The sequence below is a fragment of the Schistocerca serialis genome, chromosome 2 (genome assembly GCF_023864345.2).
Source record: "Schistocerca serialis cubense isolate TAMUIC-IGC-003099 chromosome 2, iqSchSeri2.2, whole genome shotgun sequence".
Taxonomy (NCBI): Eukaryota; Metazoa; Arthropoda; class Insecta; order Orthoptera; family Acrididae; genus Schistocerca; species Schistocerca serialis.
The window spans coordinates 964644317-964666681 of record NC_064639.1 but is presented as its reverse complement, the minus strand read 5'-3'; the positions used below and the strand labels follow the sequence as shown (position 1 = coordinate 964666681).

At 44.1% G+C, this 22365-nt stretch overlaps 1 protein-coding gene and 1 pseudogene across 1 annotated transcript in view; both read left to right on the top strand.

Annotated features, from left to right (window-relative positions):
- Nucleotides 1-4152: 4152 nt before the first annotated feature.
- The window catches only part of LOC126458354 (uncharacterized), a 606831-nt gene continuing 588618 nt past the window's right edge, over nucleotides 4153-22365 (top strand). Inside the window, exon 1 of the mRNA XM_050095323.1 lies at nucleotides 4153-4236. Within this exon, the coding sequence (XP_049951280.1) occupies nucleotides 4177-4236 (60 nt within the window). The 5' untranslated portion in view covers nucleotides 4153-4176. The remainder of the gene's footprint in view (nucleotides 4237-22365) is intronic.
- On the top strand, nucleotides 8131-8248 carry LOC126459465 (5S ribosomal RNA; annotated as a pseudogene).

Below are 22365 nucleotides of genomic sequence, written 5' to 3'. Positions count from 1 at the left end.
TAATGGAAATCTCACGTGTTATTTCCATCATTAATTGAACTGTGTGATAGTTGATGATCAAAATTAATTAACTGTGAACATTTTAATTGAAAGAGTGTCTTGATGAACATTGAGCATTGAAAGGAGTGTTTTGCCGAAATAATATCACGACGCACGAAAGCAAGGTAGCATTGTAGATTATCTCTGGATTTGCGTTGTGCCGTAGTGCACAATTCTGCCTAGCAACGTAACAGCTACTACTGATACTTAACCGCAAATGAATTTTTCCTCGGTTCAGTGGTGTGAAACGACGCCGGTGATGAATGATTCACTCAATACTGCAATAACTAACTAACGGGGCTTAGCAAATCATCATAAAACCATAACAGACAATTAAAATCAGCAGTTCGCATCGCCGAGAAGACCGTGCGGACTCGCAAACGGACTTTCGTACATTGCGCCGCGAGGAACAAATTTCTTTAAGAGATTTTCAGGTGATGTTCCACGTTATCCGACGGGGACAGACAACCATCACTAAGCGTCGCGTCTCCATTCCACCGACCGAGCTGTTAGCAGTAGCGGCTCAACATCAACAGCGACAACAAAAGAGGAGAGGGGACGTCACACCATGCTCCATGTCACTGGGCCGCAATCGGTTTGAAGAACATTCTGGACAGTTCCACGAATCATACGGCAACCCAGATCGTCCGACATGAATCCCATCGAACATTTATGGGGCATAATCGAGAGGTCAGTTGCTGCACAAAATCCTACACCGGTAGTACTTTTACACTATAGGGACAGCATGGCTCAGCGTTTCTGCAGGGGACTTCAAACGACTTGAGTCCATGGCACGTTGAGATGCTGGACGAAAGAAAGTTGGACAAGGTATTAGGAGGCATCCTATGAATTTCGTCAACTCAGTGTAAGGCTTCTGCGAAGAACCACCCAATTTATTTGCCTCCATTACTTTCAGCGCACTGTTGTGATACCACGCCTCAGATGCACACATCAGTTTTCTGATTTTCTGGTTTCGATGTTCAGCATCCTTGGAAATATCGAAGTAAGTGCCCAAACATGCTGTTTGTCGTTGTAGCCCCCCCCCTCCCCCTTCACCACCCTCTCCGTAGTGAGAACGGGGAGTGGAAATCTGCACCCTCGATGCACACAGCTCGTGCAGTATACCAGACGTGCCCTTAGCGCTAGAATTTCACCCGGAACAAGTCCCGCCCATCCACCTCTCTCCATGCCTATCCATAGCGTAAGGCCCTCCCCTAAACAGCCGCCAGTTCCGTAAACTGGAAGCTACATCAAACTTGATATCGTCACAGTCCAACACATGTAACACTGTGATGAAATTCAGTAATGATAAGAAATTTAAGTTTTTCTGAATAGTAATATAATATGTATTTGCATTATTAAAGAAATAAAAATATTTATGGAGAATTGAAAGCATCGCCAGCAACAGAAAACAAAAAATAATGTGATGTTATTTAAGGGCAATAAGAACAAAATTTCATTAAGTAATTCACTTATTAAAATACAGGGTTATTACAAATGATTGAAGCGATTTCACAGCTCTACAATAACTTTATTATTTGAGATATTTTCACAATGCTTTGCACACACATACAAAAACTCAAAAAGTTTTTTTAGGCATTCACAAATGTTCGATATGTGCCCCTTTAGTGATTCGGCAGACATCAAGCCGATAATCAAGTTCCTCCCACACTCGGCGCGGCATGTCCCCATCAATGAGTTCGAAAGCATCGTTGATGCGAGCTCGCAGTTCTGGCACGTTTCTTGGTAGAGGAGGTTTAAACACTGAATCGTTCACATAACTCCACAGAAAGAAATCGCATGGGGTTAAGTCGGGAGAGCGTGGAGGCCATGACATGAATTGCTGATCATGATCTCCACCACGACCGATGCGTCGGTTTTCCAATCTCCTGTTTAAGAAATGCCGAACATCATGATGGAAGTGTGGTGGAGCACCATCCTGTTGAAAGATGAAGTCGGCGCTGTCGGTCTCCAGTTGTGGCATTAGCCAATTTTCCAGCATGTCCAGATACACGTGTCCTGTAACGTTTTTTTCGCAGAAGAAAAAGGGGCCGTAAACTTTAAACCGTGAGATTGCACAAAACACGTTAACTTTTGGTGAATTGCGAATTTGCTGCACGAATGCGTGAGGATTCTCTACCGCCCAGAATCGCACATTGTGTCTGTTCACTTCACCATTAAGAAAAAATGTTGCTTCATCACTGAAAACGAGTTTCGCACTGAACGCATCCTCTTCCATGAGCTGTTGCAACCGCGCCGAAAATTCAAAGAGTTTGACTTTGTCATCGGGTGTCAGGGGTTGTAGCAATTGTAAACGGTAAGGCTTCTGCTTTAGCCTTTGCCGTAAGATTTTCCAAACCGTCGGCTGTGGTACGTTTAGCTCCCTGCTTGCTTTATTCGTCGACTTCCGCGGGCTACGCGTGAAACTTGCCCGCACGCGTTCAACCGTTTCTTCGCTCACTGCAGGCCGACCCGTTGATTTCCCCTTACAGAGGCATCCAGAACCTTTAAACTGCGCATACCATCGCCGAATGGAGTTAGCAGTTGGTGGATCTTTGTTGAACTTCGTCCTGAAGTGTCGTTGCACTGTTATGACTGACTGATGTGAGTGCATTTCAAGCACGACATACGCTTTCTCGGCTCCTGTCGCCATTTTGTCTCACTGCGCTCTCGAGCGCTCTGGCGGCAGAAACCTGAAGTGCGGCTTCAGCCGAACAAAACTTTGAGTTTTTCTACGTATCTGTAGTGTGTCGTGACCATATATCAATGAATGGGGCTACAGTGAATTTATGAAATCGCTTCAATCATTTGTAATAGCCCTGTACGTTTATTTGAGGGAAACAGCAGAGGAAACATACCATGCGAAAACAATGGTCTTGAATCTGTCACGTCGGTAGTAAAGCCACGGATGCAGTCGACTAACTCTGTTGTCTAAAATCGACGTTATATAGAAATAAGTGAAAGTCGTTTTGTTTATGTAGGCCCTCATAGTAGCCCACGAAAATTAAAGAATATAAGAATGCCATCAAGTAGAAATGCCTAATGAAATCAGTAAGATATTTGCTTATATGACATATTTCGTCAGTATTTGCATGGGTAATGGGTGAATTTTAACTTGTAAATTCTTCCAATGCCATATCTGCGCATTATAAACGAGGTTATAAAGAATTGTGGCTGTTTCTGTGTGATTAGTGTCCTACATGCTGTTGCAAACGTCTCAGGAAAATAATCTGTCGTTATTCTTTGTCCTGTCTATTTTTAACCAAAAGATTTATTTATTTCATAAATGTCATTCAAACCATTTTTTAAAATAATAATGATTGTGTATGTTTGTCACAGAGCAGTTATGGAGGAAATAAATGCTGCAGTGTTTCACGGCTGCAGACCGTCCTTCATGCTGTGCTAGCTCTTCCTTCACCCCTAAAACTTTCAGCAAAACTATTCAGTGAATAACACACAAAAACAGCCTGGATCGATCTAGCAAGAACAAAGTAATTTTGATGCCCTCTGGAATTATAGTGAACACTGGTGTTTCTTTCGCGTATACAGTCTGAGTTGTAAAAACTCAAGTGTCAAGTATACCGTGGTTCCTCTTTCTCCAAGCAAATTATTCTTTGAGGGTAGGATTTTCCTGTTTTAGCTTTGGGTGCTTTTTATCACATAGAAATATGTTTCTTCATAGGCTATTCATCTGAATACTGAGTTCTCGTATTTAAAGAATTCAGTGCTAAATTGTTTTCTCTTATGTTTGCTGTGGAAGCACCTGGCACAGCTGAGGCCAATTGTGCACGTTTTTTGTAACGTATCTTTTAACTATCTGGCAAAATTTAAGATCTAGCAAGATATTAATTTAACATTCACTCCAAGTGCAGCCGAACGCGGTAAACCGTGTGGGACAACTGAAACGATGCCCAAGCGCCGAACAAAGACCGGGAAAACCGGGGGGGGGGGGGGACTTGTTCCGGGTGAAATCCTGGCGCTAACGATTCCTGTTTACCAGTGGGTTAGGGGCGGTGGTACTTTGTGCAGCTAGCGGCGGCTTGGCTTATTGCCTTAGCGCAGCGCCGGGGCTTCGCGCGGCTGCTCCGTAGTGCGTCCAGTGGGCGACGTCGAGGGCGGTGTGTCGCAGCCCGGGGCATGTCGGACCGCCGCCCCCAGCAGCGCAGGCCCCTGCGCCGGCCTCGCCCCCAGCAACAGGTACCTGCCGCCCTCTTCTCCAAGGTCACCGCCGAGGATGCCGGACGGTACCCAAGCAGCCTCTGAGGACAAAGTAGTTAGTTGCTCCTCGTCCTCGATGGTGTCCTACGAAACTTGGAAACTTCTCCATAGTGTTAACGGTGTACGTGGCGTATCTTAGTGAATATCCAAGGTGCCGAGACCACAGAATACCGATGGTAACCGGTCTCATCTAGGAAGCATTTCAGGTTTCGGGCGACCGTTGTGCTTTCCGATCCAAAGCTGTACGACTCCTCATTGATCTTCACCTCCTTTTCTGTAGTGTGATAGCGACGTGTATCCAGCTTAGCTTTGAAATTTATTGTGATTTTTTTTTCGCTTATGGCTGCCATTTTATGGAAAACTTGTTGCTATTACCCAATTTCAACGCGTTTGTCATCACGAAGTAGGTATGACGCTCTAAACGTTGTGTACAAAATAAGTGATACTATTTGTAAGGCACTGACGCCGAACAGCTTAAACACCAACAATCCATCACACATGTTCCTCTATGTATTAACGAAAATTAGTATCTTAAAAGGTGTTCGAGCGCCAATAGCATTGTAATTTCATTTGTTCAGTAGCGCAGTAATAAATTTTCAATTTGAAGGTTGGCTTTGTAGTTCAACTTTATAATAAATATTGAAATTATTTTTACTTAGACACACGGAAGTATCAATGTTTATTATTGTTGTTCAAATTTACGTATATTTCACTGAGAAATTGCCTATGCATGCATATATATGTGCTGCCGAATTACAAACGAGGTTTCTTGATATGACGAGCAAAATTTGTTAATTTTTAGGGTTCTGTACCTCGATCGATAAAAACAGAACCCTTACAGGATCACTTTGCTGTCTGTCCGGCAGTTAAGAAATCCTTTTTCTCAGGAACGGGTAGTCGTAGGAAGTAGAAAGTATGTCGCATCCTAACGTCTACGGCCCCTTGTCGGTGTAAAACATTGAGGATTCTAAGAAAAATGCAATGACAAGGTACGGTTATTTATGTCACATATTTTGATACCCGCGAACTTACTCCTCGTCAAAACTTTAGTGTACTTCGCGTTAACCCAGAAGCATGAAATTTGGCCGTAAGCAAGGTTTCACAGTACAAGTAAACGAAAAAAATCCAAAAAGTGGCAATTTTTAATCATATCACAGTAATTTTTTTGTCATTTGTTGGCCGACTTCAAAATTAACGTATTCTCCAAAATCTTATGTGCATACCCACGTAGCTCAATATTGTATTCTGTTCACAACCATCACTGTAGTATAATGTTTCTGTTGGGCGAAAACGATCTTTTTGTCTCGACTCGTTGTTCACGGGACCGGTATCTTGCCATTATGAATGCGGATAACAGACAGAAAATGTCGAGGTTGTCGATTCCCGTATGCATGAAATGTCTGTATAAATAATTTAGTTTTTCAGAACCTTCGGAGTGCCAGTCCAACTCCCACCTGGTCAATTTTTATTATATCACCAATCCATCTGATAACACCACGTAACATAGAAAACATGGCGCACGGCTTAAAATTTGTGTAAGGTTGTGTAACACACCGTATTTCCTCCCATCATCAATCGTTTCCATGGAATAGGTTATCGCCAGATGAGAAGCGCGTTTGTGATACTGTTTTGTGAAGAGACTTCCTTTTGACTTAATATAAAAGAGTGATCTATTTTTAAACACGTAAATGAGAATTTCGCTGGACTGTTCCTAATGTTCCGAATAACAATGTACTGCGGTTATTTAAGTAATGCTATAGGCAACAGAGCAGAGGCAATGACAAAGCGTACTGTACTCGAGTGACGTTCAGTAACTGTGTCAGAGTGGTCAGGTCCTACAATGTGAGACGTCGCTGACTTACACCAACTTTCGTACGTTTCGAATACAGCATTGGTTCTGCACTCTATCATTTAGACGCGCCAATAGTTCAATATATTTTAACCAATCTTGACGCTACCTGTAACAAAAATCCTCTGTTAAATTTATTCGTTTGGCATGGCTGCCGATCTCTGGGAGTTCATCTTGAGGCACTGCTTAAAGAAATCAGCCAGAAAACGTATGTATATTAACATGGAATTGTAAATGATTTGTTTGTGATGGCGTTTGTTGCTACCAGTGCAATAAATGTTGTCCACGTACTTAGTTTGTGTGCGCACTTTTGTAGCTGACTATTTTATTCTGTTCACATAGATTAATGTAGTGTAATGTTTTTAATTGGCCTAAAAGATATTCTTGCCTTGACTCGTCGTTGACTCTTGCCCTGATTACTTCTCTCACGTATTCATGGAGCCAGGAACGTGGCTTGATGCGTGTTCCTGTCTATGCATTGTATTTCGAAGTATGACGACTACGTTTAGCTCTGTACACTAGCTAACGTGATGCTATACAGAGTCTGTTCCTGGCCGTTAATATCGATACGCTGAAACTAGAATGACCTATGTTTAACTCATCGCCGTGAAATTATAGAAGTGTGTTTGTGCAGATAATCTAGACTATGGTAAGAGCGAGGTGTTACAGATTTCATATCAAAATGCAGAGGTGTGGCGTCTTCTTATGACATTGTTCATTTCAATTTAGATGACAGATTTTTGAATATTCAGAAACAGTATTCAGCTGAAGGTCGTGATTCAGCGTAGAATGTAACAGTGTTAGGTCATACAGCGCGTGGCCCAGCGGTAACGTACAAGTAAAGTAAAATCCTGTTTCCAGCGAACTTGTCAGGTTTCGCGGTGGCCCACGGCGCTGAATCCAGATTAAACGGTCGATGCGTGAGTCTGGCCGCCTCTTCCGCTTACCAGGGTAAACACATGACACGTGTAAGGCTGCAGCTGCGAATTAGGGCAAACGCATGAGGCGGTACTTCGACCAGGCATAACGCACAAGAGAGGTAACGTACTCTACTACGTGATTAGCAGTAGTCTCTCTATCGGAAAAGAATCTTAATTTGTTACTGCTTTGTTTTATTTTGTATCTTTATCCACACTCTGCAAACAGCTGTGTAGCGTATGGCAGAGTCTACTTTCCATTGCACCATTTATTAGGGGTTCTTCCCGTTTCGTTCATCCATCTACCGCGGGAAGAATATCTGTTTGAACACCTCTGTGCACTCTGTAATTAGTGTAATCCTGTACGAATGGTGTTGTACTATAATTCTACATTCATCATTTAAAGCTGGAGACTGAAAATTTTAAACTTGTCTTTATATAGTTTACTCTGTCTTCAGGTGACTGCCAGTTAAATTTCTTCGCCATCTCTGTGACACTCTACCATGCTTCAGAGAAACCTGTCACCATTTGTACTTGTCCTTTGTAAATATTCAACATCTCCAGGTAGCCTATTTTCGTACGGGTCCGACACACTTGAGCAGTATTCTACGACGGGTCACAAGGATGTTTTGCGAGCAATCTCCTATACAAGGTGTACTAGGAGGAATCTAGGAGGAATCCAGGAGGAATGGTCAGTATTTAGGGATATGACAGGAACGATCAAACGGCTCTTAGCACTATGGGACTTAACATCTGTGGTCATCAGTCCCCTAGAAGTTAGAACAACTTAAACCTAACGAACCTAAGGACATCACACACATCCATGCCCGAGGCAGGATTCGAACCTGCGACCGTAGCGGTCGCGCGGTTCCCGACTGAAGCCCCTAGAACCGCTCGGGCACTCCGGCCGGCTACAGGAAAAATCATTCGAAGCATGAAAGTCTAGTAAATATGGGCCCTAAAATGCATAACATAAGAGATGTGATCACATACTATGAAACAAATCACTTCTACTGCGAGTTCTCTGCTTTCCGTATTTTGATAGGTGTTAGTATGGACCAAAACAAGAAAAAAAAGTCCATTAAGCATGGGTCTAATGTGTATACGGCCAACGGCCTTGCCGCAGTGGTAACACAGATTCCCGTCAGATCACCGAAGTTAAGCGCTGTCGGACTGGGCTAGCACTTGGATGGGTGACCATCCGGGCTGCCGAGCGCTGTTGGCAAGCGGGGTGCACTCAGCCCTTGTGAGGCAAACTGAGGAGCTACTTGACTGAGAAGTAGCGACTCCGGTCTCGGAAACTGACATACGGCAGGGAGAGCGGTGTGCTGACCACATGCCCCTCCATATCTGCATCCAGTGGCGCCTGTGGGCTGCGGATGACACGGCGGCCGGTCGGTACCTTTGGGCCTTCATGGCCTGTGCGGGAGTGGAGAGAGTTTTAATGTGTATACCTTACGAGCTAGGAGTAGTTGTTCATCTTCGTTACTGTGAAACACATCTCTTCTGCTAAACAAGTATTCATACATAGCTCCTAATATATGCATTTTAGTGCCCATGTTTACTAGACGATTTTTTTAATTATTGTTTTGTTCCATACTACCTCTTCCCAAAATATGGAAAGCAAGAAGCTTGCACTAGAAGAGATTTGTTTCATTGTATTCAAGGTGAAGTAGTTCTCTTAGCTCTTAAGGTATGCTTTTTAGAACCCATGTTTACTGTACTCCATTTGTGCTTGCTCTTCTCAGTATACGTCCAATATCCGCTATTAAACCTATCTGGTAGACAGCTCGTGCGAGTGTTTTGTAAACAAGCTCCTTTGAAGACTGATCGCATTTACCTAGTATCCTACCAATGAACCAAGTCTGCCAACTGTTTTTCCTACGACTGAGTGTATTCGATAGTTTCATTTCATATCTCTTATATGAATTGGCTGCTAGCAGTATTGCGACTCATCGAAATTTTACTCATAGGATAATATGTTTCTTCATTATATCAAATGCACAATTTTACATTAGTGAAAATTTATGTAAAGCAAGTTTCCAGTCTTTGCACCTCTTTGAAATCTTATCAATATCCGACTGAATATTTGTGCAGCTTGTTTCTCACAGTACTGCATTACAGATAACTGCACTATCTGCCAAAAGTACGTGCTTGTTGTTCAGATTGTTTGCCAGGTCATTAATATATAACACGAACAACAAAGGTAGCAATACAGTTCCCGGGCTACCTCTGTACCTCTGAAGTACTTGAACTTCTGTCGACGACTCTGCATCCAAGATAACATGCTGCATCCCGACTACCAATAAATCGTCAACCCGATCACAAATTTCGCTTGATACCCTGAACGTTCGAACTTTTAATAACCAGCGTAGGTGTGATATTGAGTCAAATATTTCTCGAAAATACCTTGGTCCATGACTTACCGAACGTGATATAAGAAAAGAGTGACTCTGTGCGTCTGGGACTGTTCTTAATTTTTTTCTTCTTCTTGTTCTTCTTCTTCTGACTGGTTCGAGGCGGAATGCCCTTTTTGCCAGTCCTAGTCTACTTTTTATGTCCTTTCTCCGTTCGTGACGGGATACTTTGCTGCCTGCGTAGGAGAATTCCTTACCTTCATCCACTTTGTGATCACCAATCATAATACGTGTATTGCTATTCTTTCTTCGATTTACTCTTAAACCATATTTTGTACTCATTACACTTGTTCATTCCATTCAAGAGGTCCTGAAATTCTTCTTCACTTTCACTGAGCGACAACAATGTCATCAGCAAGTCTTAACATCGGTATCCTTTCACCTTGGATTTTACCCTCACCTTTGAACCTTTCTTTTATTACTCGTCATCAACTTGGATGCATGATCTGTTAAGCTGATTGTGTGGTAATATTCGCACTTGTTGACTTTTGAGTCTACGGACGTAACATTCCAGCATCGTGTACTCTTCTATTGAGGACCACAGAAGAATACATCGTTTTTGCTGGATGGCTGTATCGCAATGCCCAAATGCCAATAAAGACAATAAAAATACAACGGTAGAATACAATCGGGAGGTCGTTTTTTATGGGACTGGAGGGAGAAAAATGAGACTGATACGGTTGCCTCCATAGCCGTCATCAGAATTTTTTCCAATTACTATTGTCGATATAAAAGTTAGTTGGTGAGTTTTGAGACGTGTCCTGCCAGAAGAACTAAATTTTATGGAAAACACAAACTTTTTACATCTCAGAGAATGGGTCGTTATCCAGACAGTATGAGCTATGGGCAGATGGTGCAATAAATGAAAACTATGTACTCTATATTCCCGGGGATGGGGGGCGGGGAAAGGGGGAGTACTCGCTCGCCCCCCCCTCCCCTCCAATTATGGACAGATAGCCTCAATGTGTACAAATATAGGTGTGGGTGTGGTTTTAGGACTGATTCGGACGCTGCCTGTGTAGGTGGTGTGACAGTCGCTCACTGCCGCGGGGGAGAAGCCAGCTTGCCAGCTCAGAGGAGGCGCAGGGCGCTGCGATATCGCTGACAGGACCAAATATTGACGGATCGGCCGCGGCGTCCACTTTCCCACGGCCCCGGACCGCGCCGCGCCGGCCAAGATACTGTCTGTGTCCCTGGTCCGATTCGAGCCGTGACGTGGGGGCGGCCGTTTGGTGTGGACCCGCCGCAACGCAACCTGCCGCCCCCGCACTCTGTCCCACTGTCCCAGAGCGCACGTCCAGCTGTTTACCCTGCTGGAGACTGGCTGTGGCGATGGCGGGTCGTATCTCTGCCACTGGTGTGACGCTCTCTCACGAGACAGAGGAGGAGAAGAAGAAAAGCACGTACACCGTTTGTTGAGGGCAGCTGAGAGCTGAGAACTGAGACGAGGTGGACAGGAAAGGCAGTAAATTTGACCTACAGCTAGAGTTGTGAAACTACCGTAAGCGTTGGCCATTGTGGACGAGCGGTTCTAGGCGCTTCAGTCCGGAACCGCGCTGCTGCTACAGTCGCAGGTTCGAATCCTGGCTCGGGCATGGATGTGTGTGATGTCCTTAGGTTAGTTTGGTTTAAGTAGTTCTAAGCCTAGGGGACTGATGACCTCATATGTTAAGTCCCATAGTGTTGGAGCCATTTGAACTACCGTAGGCTAGTGTCGAGCATCGTAAGCAAGCTTAGATTACCGCAGTTTCTGTAGTAGCTTTCTGCAATTAAGATTGTAACTGCGTTACCTGTACGATAGGTGTGTTGCATACCTATCAGGCGTTGCCTCATTTCGATCCCTTTGTCTCCATATGGGATCAGTGTCTTTATCAGATTCCCCTGAAAACCGGAAGCGGTGAGCCACGTATAAACTGAGTGAGGGTATACAAAGGGCCGCATAACGTACAGAATTTTTTTGTTCTACACAGTTGTTCTCCGGTCTATTACTTAAAAAAAAACAGGATTTGTGGGAAAATTTAAACTGCCAGTGTTTAATTCAGGTCTCACTTGAAAGTAGTTGATTTGTAATGTAACACTGAGGGACCTTGTAATACAAATACAAAAAGAGAGATTTATCATACAGTGCCGCAAAATGCGGTATCCTCAAAATAGGGTAAAATGAAAGTAAAACGTTTCAGATTAAACTAAAACACATAACACATCGCTTCAACACTTCCTCGAGCTTATATAAAACGTATTAGCGTTATTCATAAACAAATTTCGTGCTTATCAATAATAACAGGAAACTATTACAATCAAGCCTCTTAGGATGTCAGATAAATCTCTCTGTTTCCGCATTACAAAATCACTGCACTGTTTTCTGCGTACCACCGACACGATTTAAATACGCTCCATTGCTAGTGCTGCCGCTTGCCACCTGTGATCGGTTATTGTTCATTGATGTCTAACATTGGCGATGTTAATGCTAATGGACCATGTAATATCTGTGGTATGTAAATCCTTGCATACAGGGTGACTGTTACTGACGTTTAAAAAGTCCCCAAAGTGTCGTAGATGACGTTGAAACAAGTAATTTAATATAAGACACATGGGGTCTCAAATGTCGAGAAATACACCAAAAATGAATGGGCAATATAGAACGTGTGTCGTCACCAGATGACGTACCTCGTCGTACGTGCAGCGGTCTGGCTAGGGCGTGAAGGGATAGCTGGGCGATGCAATACTTGCATTCGCACAAACGGTGCCAATTTCGAACACCTTTTGAAAATGTGATATGTTACAAGCTTAGATGTTACTAAATTATTGTTCTCGTTGTAACTAAGTAAAAGCTGTTCTTATTTTGTTGTTTCTTTCCTTGGTGCCTTCTCTTTTTGCTTACATACGTTATTTAATAAGGAAAGCTTAGGTCATTTACTGGTAACGACGGAATTCGGAAGCATATACTCCTCTACTTGTGACGCAGTACGGTATGATTTTGTTGCACTGTGCTTTGCAGTAAACCAGCGGAGACGGGAGACTGGTGAAAAACAGATAAGGAATCGTACCTCAATGTAAACACACAATTGTCTAACGCAATGAAAAAAAAAGTACTGCTTGCCAGATGCAAGGCTCGAACTCTGAGCTCCACGTTTAATGCGGTGCACGTTTGCTCAGAGCCACACTGACGCGAGTACTTGATTTGGGTTGAGATGATCAGATGCGACATACTGATAGGCTCGATCACTGGCATGTGCGGTGACGTACGGCATCTGGTGACGTCACGTGCTCAACATTTGTTATCCACTTTTGGGATACTTCCCGACATTTACGACCCCTTGTGTCTTACAATAAATTACTTGTCTCATTGTCGTCTTTGTCGCTTCGGAGGCTTTTAAACGGTAATAAGAATCGTCCTGTGTACGATTTTTTTTAAAGCTTTAATATCGTCGCACTGCCGGTATCCTTGTAAAAGCGATCCACTGCTGAATGCAATATGTCGTTCAGCCAATCTCGCATGCCGAGAGCGCGTGGATTCCGACCGCAGTCGGGAGTGGGCGTGACACCATAGCGTCTTCGAGGACGATACGAAGGAACGTTTTACAGCCGTAATTCTCGCACTGCCTCAGCAGCCCCGTATCCAGGCAAAGCATCTGTCATCTGCAGGCGGCAGGTAACGCACGCGGCTGAGTGCGTGGCGCGTGACCCTTGTTCTAGAACTGCCGCCAGCAGTCGGAAGCGCTAGACTCGTTAGGGAAATAGTTACGCAGCGCGTCTGGAATGTGAAACCGATACCTGGAGTCTGGGTGGGCGCGTTTCGCAAGCGCCTTGCCTACAGTCTCCCTGGAGAGCACAGCCATAGAGATTAACTGCTGCGCGCACGCGGGACCAGGCGCTATCGCCGTATTACATCTCAGTGGCGGTTTGCGCAAGGACGGCCGTGCTGTGGGCTACTGTGTGTGTGGCCTTCGCGCTTTGTCCTTCCGCCACTGGCACTTACCGCCACACCACTTGCCGCGACGCTCTCCTTTTACTTTCTAATTACCACGGGTGAGTACAGAGTGTTTCACGAAAGATGCAAGCACTATATCTGGCAATGGACTCTCGCTCCGATCGACGATACACTCCGGCCTGTTTCTCGGACTGTGGCTCGTGTCATCGGTTTTAGGCGAACTAGGCATGTTAGAGGTGGCCTCGAAAAGGAGCTATTGGGCACTAGAGGTTACGCGTGTTTGAAGCATCAGCTGACTGACCTATGTCTAAACTCAAACTGAAACCAGGGTGAATGTTTCACTCTGCAACAGAGAGAACACTCTTGTACTTCCTGCCGGACTAAGCCTGTTTACCGGATGAACCTGAACTAGGATCCGTGCCTTTTCGCGGGCAGTGCACCAGCCGACCTTTGAAAGTACTTGTTCCTTTCTATGAGGCTTCGGAAGTAGGAACTAAGTATTGGTAAAAGTAAAGCTAAAGGGGGGGGGGGGGAGATTTGTAGTGGCTGCGTAGTATAGTCGGTAAACGCAGTACTCCTGAAACCCTAGGTTCCTGAAACTTCCTGACAGATTAAAACTGTGTGCCGGACCGAGACTCTAACTCGGGACCTTTGCCTTTCGCGGGCAAGTGTTCCACTGCCAGGAAGTTTCATATCAGCGCACACTCCGCTGTAGAGTGAAAATTTCATTCCCGAGGTTTCTGATTCGAAACAAAGTCTGGCATACAGCTTTAATCTGCCACGTAGCTGCTCAAACTGATACTATAAACGGTATGCCATCGTCTGACCAATTCAGATTCTGTTGCTCGACATCAGTACAAAAACTGCACTATTGCTGTCTTACACAATGAAGACACTGGACCTGAAATGCTCTTTATTTCTGATGAAGTGTGTCTACTTTTATCAAGATAAGTAACTCGTGGAACAGTCGACGCTGACGTTTTGAAAATCGTAATCAGTTATACCAACATACCATGCGTGGTGTGAAAACAGGAGCTTGGTGTGCAGTTTCAATTATTGGACCTGTCTTTTTCCACAAGACTCTAGCTATCAAGATGCTTATGAATAAAATACTGCGATATTTCTTCAGAGAACTAAGAATATAACGAAAAGACCTACTGCTATTTCATTCTGGACAATGCAATAAGATACAGTGCGAATGCTGTTTCCCTCTTAAAACATAATAAGGCAGTCATTTTCTTAAATATTTTATTTTAAAAAATGGTGACCGTTTTCGATCAGTGGCTGATCATCCTGAGACCACTACTTACTCCATGCTGACTGCTGGGGCTCGTATGTAACGGTCTAAGGATGATCAGCCATTTATCGAAACTGGTCACTGTTTTTTAAAATAAAACTTTTCATGCTGTCATTTTAATAATATTTTATGAGCGCTGAAATTTCCTAACACAATGTTTCAAAAAACTCTTTCTCTTTCCCTTTCCCTCACCCTCCCTTTCCCTCAACCTCTCTTTCCCTCACCCTCTCTTTCCCTCACCCTCTCTTTCCCTCACCCTCTCTTTCCCTCACCCTCTCTTTCCCTCACCCTCTCTTTCCCTCACCCTCTCTTTCCCTCACCCTCTCTTTCCCTCACCCTCTCTTTCCCTCACCCTCTCTTTCCCTCACCCTCCCACTGCCCCTCCCTCCCTCTGCCCCTCCCTTTCCCTCTTACTCCTTCCCCCTTCCTCTCTTTGGCAATCAGTAACTTCAGCCACTGTGTCCCTTTGCCTCCCATTCCCCCCTGCTATTCATTCCCCTCCCCTTGGCTGCTATCCAGTTTTTTCGCCTCCCATGTGCCTTTGCCACTCTGTGCCTTTGCTTTCTCTTCATCCTCGTCCTATCCCTTTCATTTCTCTCATCCTGCCCCTATCATTCCCCACTTTCTCCTCTCACAACTCCTGTTCTCACCCCTCTTTGCATCTCTCTCTATCCTTTCGCTTATCCTTCCTCTTCCTCCTCATCTTCTCCTTTTCATTCATCTCCTCTTGTCCTACTCCTTTCCCCTTTTTTCTTCCTGCTTCCATCCTTCATTCTTTTGCTTCAGCGCTTCCTCATGTTGCTGTTCTCATTCTTCTTCCTGACTTTACGATGAAAGGAGGACGGGAAGTCCAGTCGCGGACTTACTTTAGGAATGGCTTAGAATGATTTTGGCGAATGTAATTTAGCATGGTCGTGTTATGATACTAATTCAGTATAGCTTGCTCGCGTAAATACTGTGGAAATGCGCGGGCTGAATGAAATGATGAAGAAACGTGTTACACGGAGTTTCATTTAGTTGCCCATTGTACAAGGATCGCTGATAGAGAGGCCTTGAGAAGGCAAACAGTGAATAATTAGGGTACGTGCTGCAGAGTGGTCTCGTATTGCGGCACTCACACATAAAGGACGGTAATAAACTTTAGGCAGACGCGAGGCTGCATAAAGGCGCTGAAAGCTTGGCGACAAGAAATGCGAAGGTAAGCTGCGGACGACAAAGTCACCGCCGCGGTATTGTTCCAGCCGTCAAATGTGAAGCGAATGCTTAACTAGGGGGAAGGGGAGAAAAAAGAAACTGGGTCGCTCTTAACTGTTGCGAAGAGCGGATCGCGTCGTTAGCCGCCGCTTCCATTGAAATGCGGGGCACAAAGCGGGTAATTAAGGCTACGGCTGCTCTATAAATACGGTCGCCTTGAAGCGAACCGCTTTGACTCCTTCAAGGGGGAGCCAGTCCGGGTGTCTGCGAACACTATATGGCGCGCGCACACACTTTTTTAAAGGAATACATGCTTCGCGAAACAATTGGCAAGCGTGCCCGGAATAAGTCCTAGATTCTAAAACTGCGTTGTAAGAGAAAATAATATGAGAGGGAAAAACAAAATAGTTTAAGTGACCTTACCCGACATGTGATCGCGCTATATTTATACCTGTTAATATACTGTCACATCTCAAATCCATCTCATACCTGAACAAACTGTGACACTTACATGAGTTGACTGGTACCCATTGCAACTCATTGTTATTGTAATCGTAATGCAAGGTGTCACAGCCTCAGTAGCTGAGCAATCCAGTCCCTCACAAAGAAATATATTTTCATTTCGTAATAAACATATTTCCAGTTATGGATTAGTAGTGTACAGAGATAGTAATCTCGGATCTATTGTATGGTTAACTGACATGCCGATAAACTAAACTGGCAATTGTATACATTAATGTCAATTTCCCTCACCATATGGACCCACTGATGTGTTCCTGGACCTTCGAATGGTGGAGAGTGGACCATTTTTAATGTTAGCCGATCAGTTGAACTAGGAAAGCTACAAGTGGTGTAAATTATTAAGGTTTGGAACTGTTGCCTTCAGATTTGGCCTGTAGACATGTGAGTGCAGGAGGAGATGGTTTCCTCGAGCGTTCGTTCTGGAACCATGACAGATTGCCAAACCACAACGGCAGAAGGTCTTTCTGCCCCACTCGCCAAAAGCCACAGGAACGGTTATCCACTCTCGAATAGCACAGTTTATTCCCAAGAATTAGCAGCTTTCACTCGGTTAATACTAGGCGGAAATCCAAACTGCGCTGCGCGTGGTAGCCGCGCTGTCTAAGGCTCCTCGACCCGGTCTGTGCGGCTTCCCCGGTTGGAGGTTCGAATCCTCTTTTGGGCATGGGTGTGTGTGTTGTCCATAGCGTAAGTTAGTTTAAGTTGCATTAAGTAGTGTGTAGGCTTAGGGACCGAAGATCTCAGCAGTTTGGTCCCATAAGACCTTACCACAAATTTCCAATTTTTATTCCCAATTTGGATTTGGATCTCACCTCCTTGACTCTTGCGCAGAACGTTGTACAGTATACTGCTGCTCCTATTTTCAGTAATCTACCACAAGAATTGCGTTTACATAAACTTAAGTCTTATTTTTTATTCATAAACATTTTATTTTATTTGTCATTACTTTTATGTTGTTATTCCACGTACTGACACTTTCCATGACCTCCAAGGTCCTCAATTTGCTCCTCAATTTGGTTCTACGGATCTAGACGCGTAAAATAAAAAAAAGAATGAAGATAGAAATATTTTCGTGTGAGCTCTGATTTCTCTTATTTTATTACTGTAGTGTTTGTTCCCTACGTACACGGGTACTAAAATTTTTTTTATGGCATTCGGGGGAGAAAGTTGGCGATTGAAACTTCACGAAAAGATCTCGCTGCAATGTGAAACGCCTTCGTCTTAATGATTGCCTCCCCAAGTCACCATATCTGTTCAAAAATGGCTCTGAGCACTATGGGACTTAACAACTGACGTCATCAGTCCCCTAGAACTTAGAACTACTTAAACCCGACTAACCTAACGACATCACACACATCCACGCCCGAGGCAGGATTCGAACCTGCGACCTAGCGGTCGCGCGGTTCCAGACTGAAGCGCCTAGAACCGCTCGGCCACATCGGCCGGCACCATATCTGTTATACCCTCTAAGCTGTACCACTGAAATTACAAAACGAGTGTCCTTATTCAAACATTTTCGATGGCCTCCGTCAGTGCTATCTAATAAGAATCCCATATCTCGTAGCAGTGCTCCAGAAGAGGACGAACAAACGTAGTGAAGGAACCTCTTAAGTAGATTTGTTACCTGTTCTAAGTCTTCTGGCGATAAAACGCAGTCTGTGGTTTGTCCACCTCACAATATTTTTCAGTGTGCTGGTTCCAATTTAAGTTGTTCGTAATTTTATTGCCTGGGTACTTAGCTGAATATTCGACAACCTAAAATTTCTGTAATATAAATACAGAAAACTGCAAACAGTTACTTTTTGAAAGAGCCATTATTCCAAAAACCGGTTTTAGAACTTTTTCAGTCTCATCGGAAGGTGATGCGCAGTAGGTTGCAACTGAAGATAGGCCTGGAAAGGTTCTAAAACCGGTGTATGGAATAAATAACGATGTCAAAAATGTGATTGGTTGCAGTTTTCTGTATTTATATTGAATGAACAGTCACGGGTTAATTAAACATACGTAAAGCATAAGCGTAATTAAGTTATTGTAATTTATCGTGCAATTTGACGCGCCTTTTAGTACTCACGTCGAGGGCTTCTCACTTTTTTACTCTGTAGGGTCAATAGACACTTTTAGCACCATGCGGATATCATACCTAAATCATTTTGCAGTTCTTTTGATGTTCCGACGGCCTTACTACACAGTATAAGCCAGAATCATCTGCAAAGAATCCAAGAGGGCTGCTCTGCTTGTCCTTAAACGTTTGTATAGACTAAGAAAAGTAGAGGTACGTAGACGTTCCTTCGGGATCCCAGTTATCACTCTGGTTTCACTAGATGACAACCCCGTCAAGTCCCGTGACTTTTGTCACAGAAAATCACGAATCAACTTGCGGAGTTAAATCTACATCTACGTGGACACTCTGCAAATCACATTTAAGTGCCTGGCAGAGGGTTCATCGAACCACCTTCACACTACTTCTCTGTTGTTCCACTCTCGAACAGCGCACGTAGAAAAAGAAGACCTCTATCTTTCCGTGCGAGCTCGATTTCCCTTATTTTATTACGATGATTGTTTCTCCCTATGTAGGTCGGTTTCAACAAAATATTTTCGCGTTCGCAGGAGAAAGTTGGTGACTGAAATTTCGTGAGAAGATTCCGCCGCAACAAAAAACGCTTATGTTTTAATGAGTTCCACCCCAGACCCTGTATCATGGCCGGCCAGAGTGGCCGAGCGGTTCTAGGCGCTACAGTCTGGAACCGCGCGGCCGCTACGGTCGCAGGTTCGAATCCCGCCTCGGGCGTGGATGTGTGTGACGTCGTTAGGTTAGTTAGGTTTAAGTAGTTCCAAATTCTAGGGGGCTGATGCCCTCAGATGTTAAGTCCCGTAGTGCTCAGAGCCATTTGAACCTGTATCATGTCAGCGACTCTCTCTCTCTCTCTCTCTCTTTTCCTCCTCTCCCCCTCCCTCCCCCCATTTTTCGATAATACAAAACTGCTGCCCCTTCTGGAACTCATGTGGATAGCCTCACACTTTTCATTATTTAGGGTCAATTGCCAATTTTCGCACCGTACAGGTCTTATTTACATCGATTTGAAATTGGTTTTGATCTTCTGGTGACTTTACTAGATGATAAACAACAGCTTCATCTGCAAACAAACTAAGACGGTAGTTCAGATTGTCTCCGAAATGGTTTATAGAAATAAGGAACAGTAGAGGGCCTGTAACACTACCTTGAGAACAGACGATAATTTACAGGCACGCAATTTGATTAGAAGCCGATTTTGAAGAACGGAATCAGAAGCCTTTTGGATATGTAGAAATGTGGAATCAACTTCAGATCCCTTGTAGACAGCGGCGAGCTATTAAAAAAAATCTGCGTTGTTCGGTTGTTTCACCTTTTTTCTATTGCTCGTATGTAATACGTACGTAATTATTTCGTAACGAGACTAATACCAAACAGCTATCAGAATGTATTTCATCGTTTTTTTTTTTTTTAATGTCTCGGGAGCAGGCTGTGGTGGTGAACACTTCATTATGGTCTTTATGAGACGACACGAAGTCCTGGCAGCGCGGCTCATAATTAACCGGAATCGTTAGCCGAGCATAGCAGACGGCTCTGTGTGCCGGAGAATGGCGCCAGGCCGTCAATTAACGGCTGCTCTGGCCAACAGAAAAGCGTTGTAACGCCTAGAACGGCGCGCCGCGTGGCTGCGTTCCTTCGTGTGGAGGGCAGTCCACCGCGAGCGTGGAGATTCCTGCACGCTACTACTTCAGCAGCTCCGAGATTCCGAATTAAGCAGTCTCCTATTGTGCCACGGCACCATCTTAGATATGCTACTTATTTTATTTATCTATCAGCCTTTGACCAGCGGTTTCGCCAGCGTACACGTACGGAACTTGCATTTCTGACGCCTCCTCCTCCTCCTCCTCCATCTCTCTGTCCATCTCTGCCATCTCTCTCTCTCCCTTTCCATCTCCTTTTTCCCTCTGTCTTTCCATCCATTTCCTCCTCCTCCCTCTCTATCTGTCCGTCTCCGACTTTTCTCTGACCATGTCCTCCCTCCCCTCCCCCCCCCCCCCCCCATCTCTACTCATCCGTGCCCATCCGCACGTTTACCGCAACCGAACGCATTCTGATACGCCTGTTGTGCAGGGCAGCCTAGATGCTAGGGGCTACCAAAACTTTTCACATGCAACCCCACCCCTGTGGGAGCTAGGTAATTCTTACTGTCACAGTACATCCTCCCATACAATAAGTGGCATGTGCACCAAATATGTTTGTTGAGGTGTGGGACATAAACAAAGATATACACACATTCATTTTATATATATGTCTATGACTTCTTTATCTTATTCTGTAGGACCATGTGAGACAAAGCTATTTGATCATGGATGGAGTCAGTATATGGATTACGAAATGCTGATTAGAAAACCAAATTAGGCAGCACAGTGGTTATCAAATTGGACTCACATTCAGGAGGACAAAGTTTCAAATCCATCCCTGGCCATTCAGATTTAGGTTTCCTCTGAAATCCTTAAATCGCTCCAGGCAATTACCAGGATGGTTCCTCTGTTCCTCTGAAAGCACACAGCGGATTTCCTTCTCCATCATTGTAACAGTCTGACCACAATGTTCTGCCTCTAATAATGTTGACCTCGATGGGATGGTAAACCCTCATTTTCCTTTGTTCTTCCATTCTGATGGGAAAATTTATAATCAAAACAATTAACTAATTGAAAAATCGGAAACAGTTCTGAAAGCACGTAATAGTAAGTAACACATTACAGAATAAAGTTCTCAGCTACTGTGAGACACTCGTGTACAGAATAGGAGTGTAAAACAAGAAAACTTTTCAACTTAGATTTGAACACATGTGATCTTTTTACTCAGTTTCTTCTGCTCTGCTGCAATCCAATTGAAAATCAAACCTACTGCTTAGTGAACACCTTTCTGGACAGTGCTTAACGAAATGTTATACAAGTGTACAATTTTTTTCCCATATAATCTTCACAGAACGAATGTTGCACTTCCTTGTGAAGGAGCCAACGTTGTCGACAGCCGAATATCAAGGAGTAGTATATGTATAGGGATGGCTCAGAAATACACGAACATCGGCCGATACAAGATTCACAAACGGGCACTCCACATCTGTCTGACCGCTTTTTTCTGGGCTAAGAATATTCGCAATGATTGTCTTTTCAATGAATTTGCAGCAAACGTTGCGCTGGTGAAGAACACTTGTCTATAAAATCCTCCACAACTTTGATGAAAGATTTTTTTTTTGTGCAACGCAGATAAGCTGCTAAAATCCTTTATTATGCTAGAACTAGATTTGCTAAAGTACAGTATATCAGCATCTGGCAGATTGTCTGCAAAATGGTGGGGGATGGGGGGGGGGGGGGCGTCCTGCAGAAAGAATCGCCGCTTCTTTTTCTAAGCTGTTGGTTTTTGGAACGTAGGTTGTGACCAGCTTAGAGAGAGACACTTTCTGCAGGACCTGTCCATCTTTTTGCAATACTATGCTATGGCTGATGCGGTGCAAGTTGTGACTGAATTGTTCGATCGATGGGGCTTTGAACTGCTCTATCACTCACGACAATTTCTGGATTGAAGCCCGTGTGACTTCAGCTTGATTACTAAGATAAAGGAAGCGCTTCATGGCATTCGCTTCAGAACTGTTACGAAGATACGGAGTTATGTCGGGCAATAGACCGCTCCATTCGTACTGTCAACACAAGTGGCACTGCTAAAGGTATCCTACGTCTTTCACAACAGTGGCAAGGGGCTGCACACAATAATGGTGACTACATTGAAGTACGGTAAAACTTTGAAAGATGTCTTTTTTGTGTAAGTTGTAAATAAGTAGTTGACACTATTTAAGTTCCAGATCTTGTGAACTTCTTAAAGTCCGGCAGATGATGCTATTCTCGAAGCTAGTTGCAGAGTAATAAAGATTCATTCAGCTTAATGGTGATACTTATGAAACATTGAC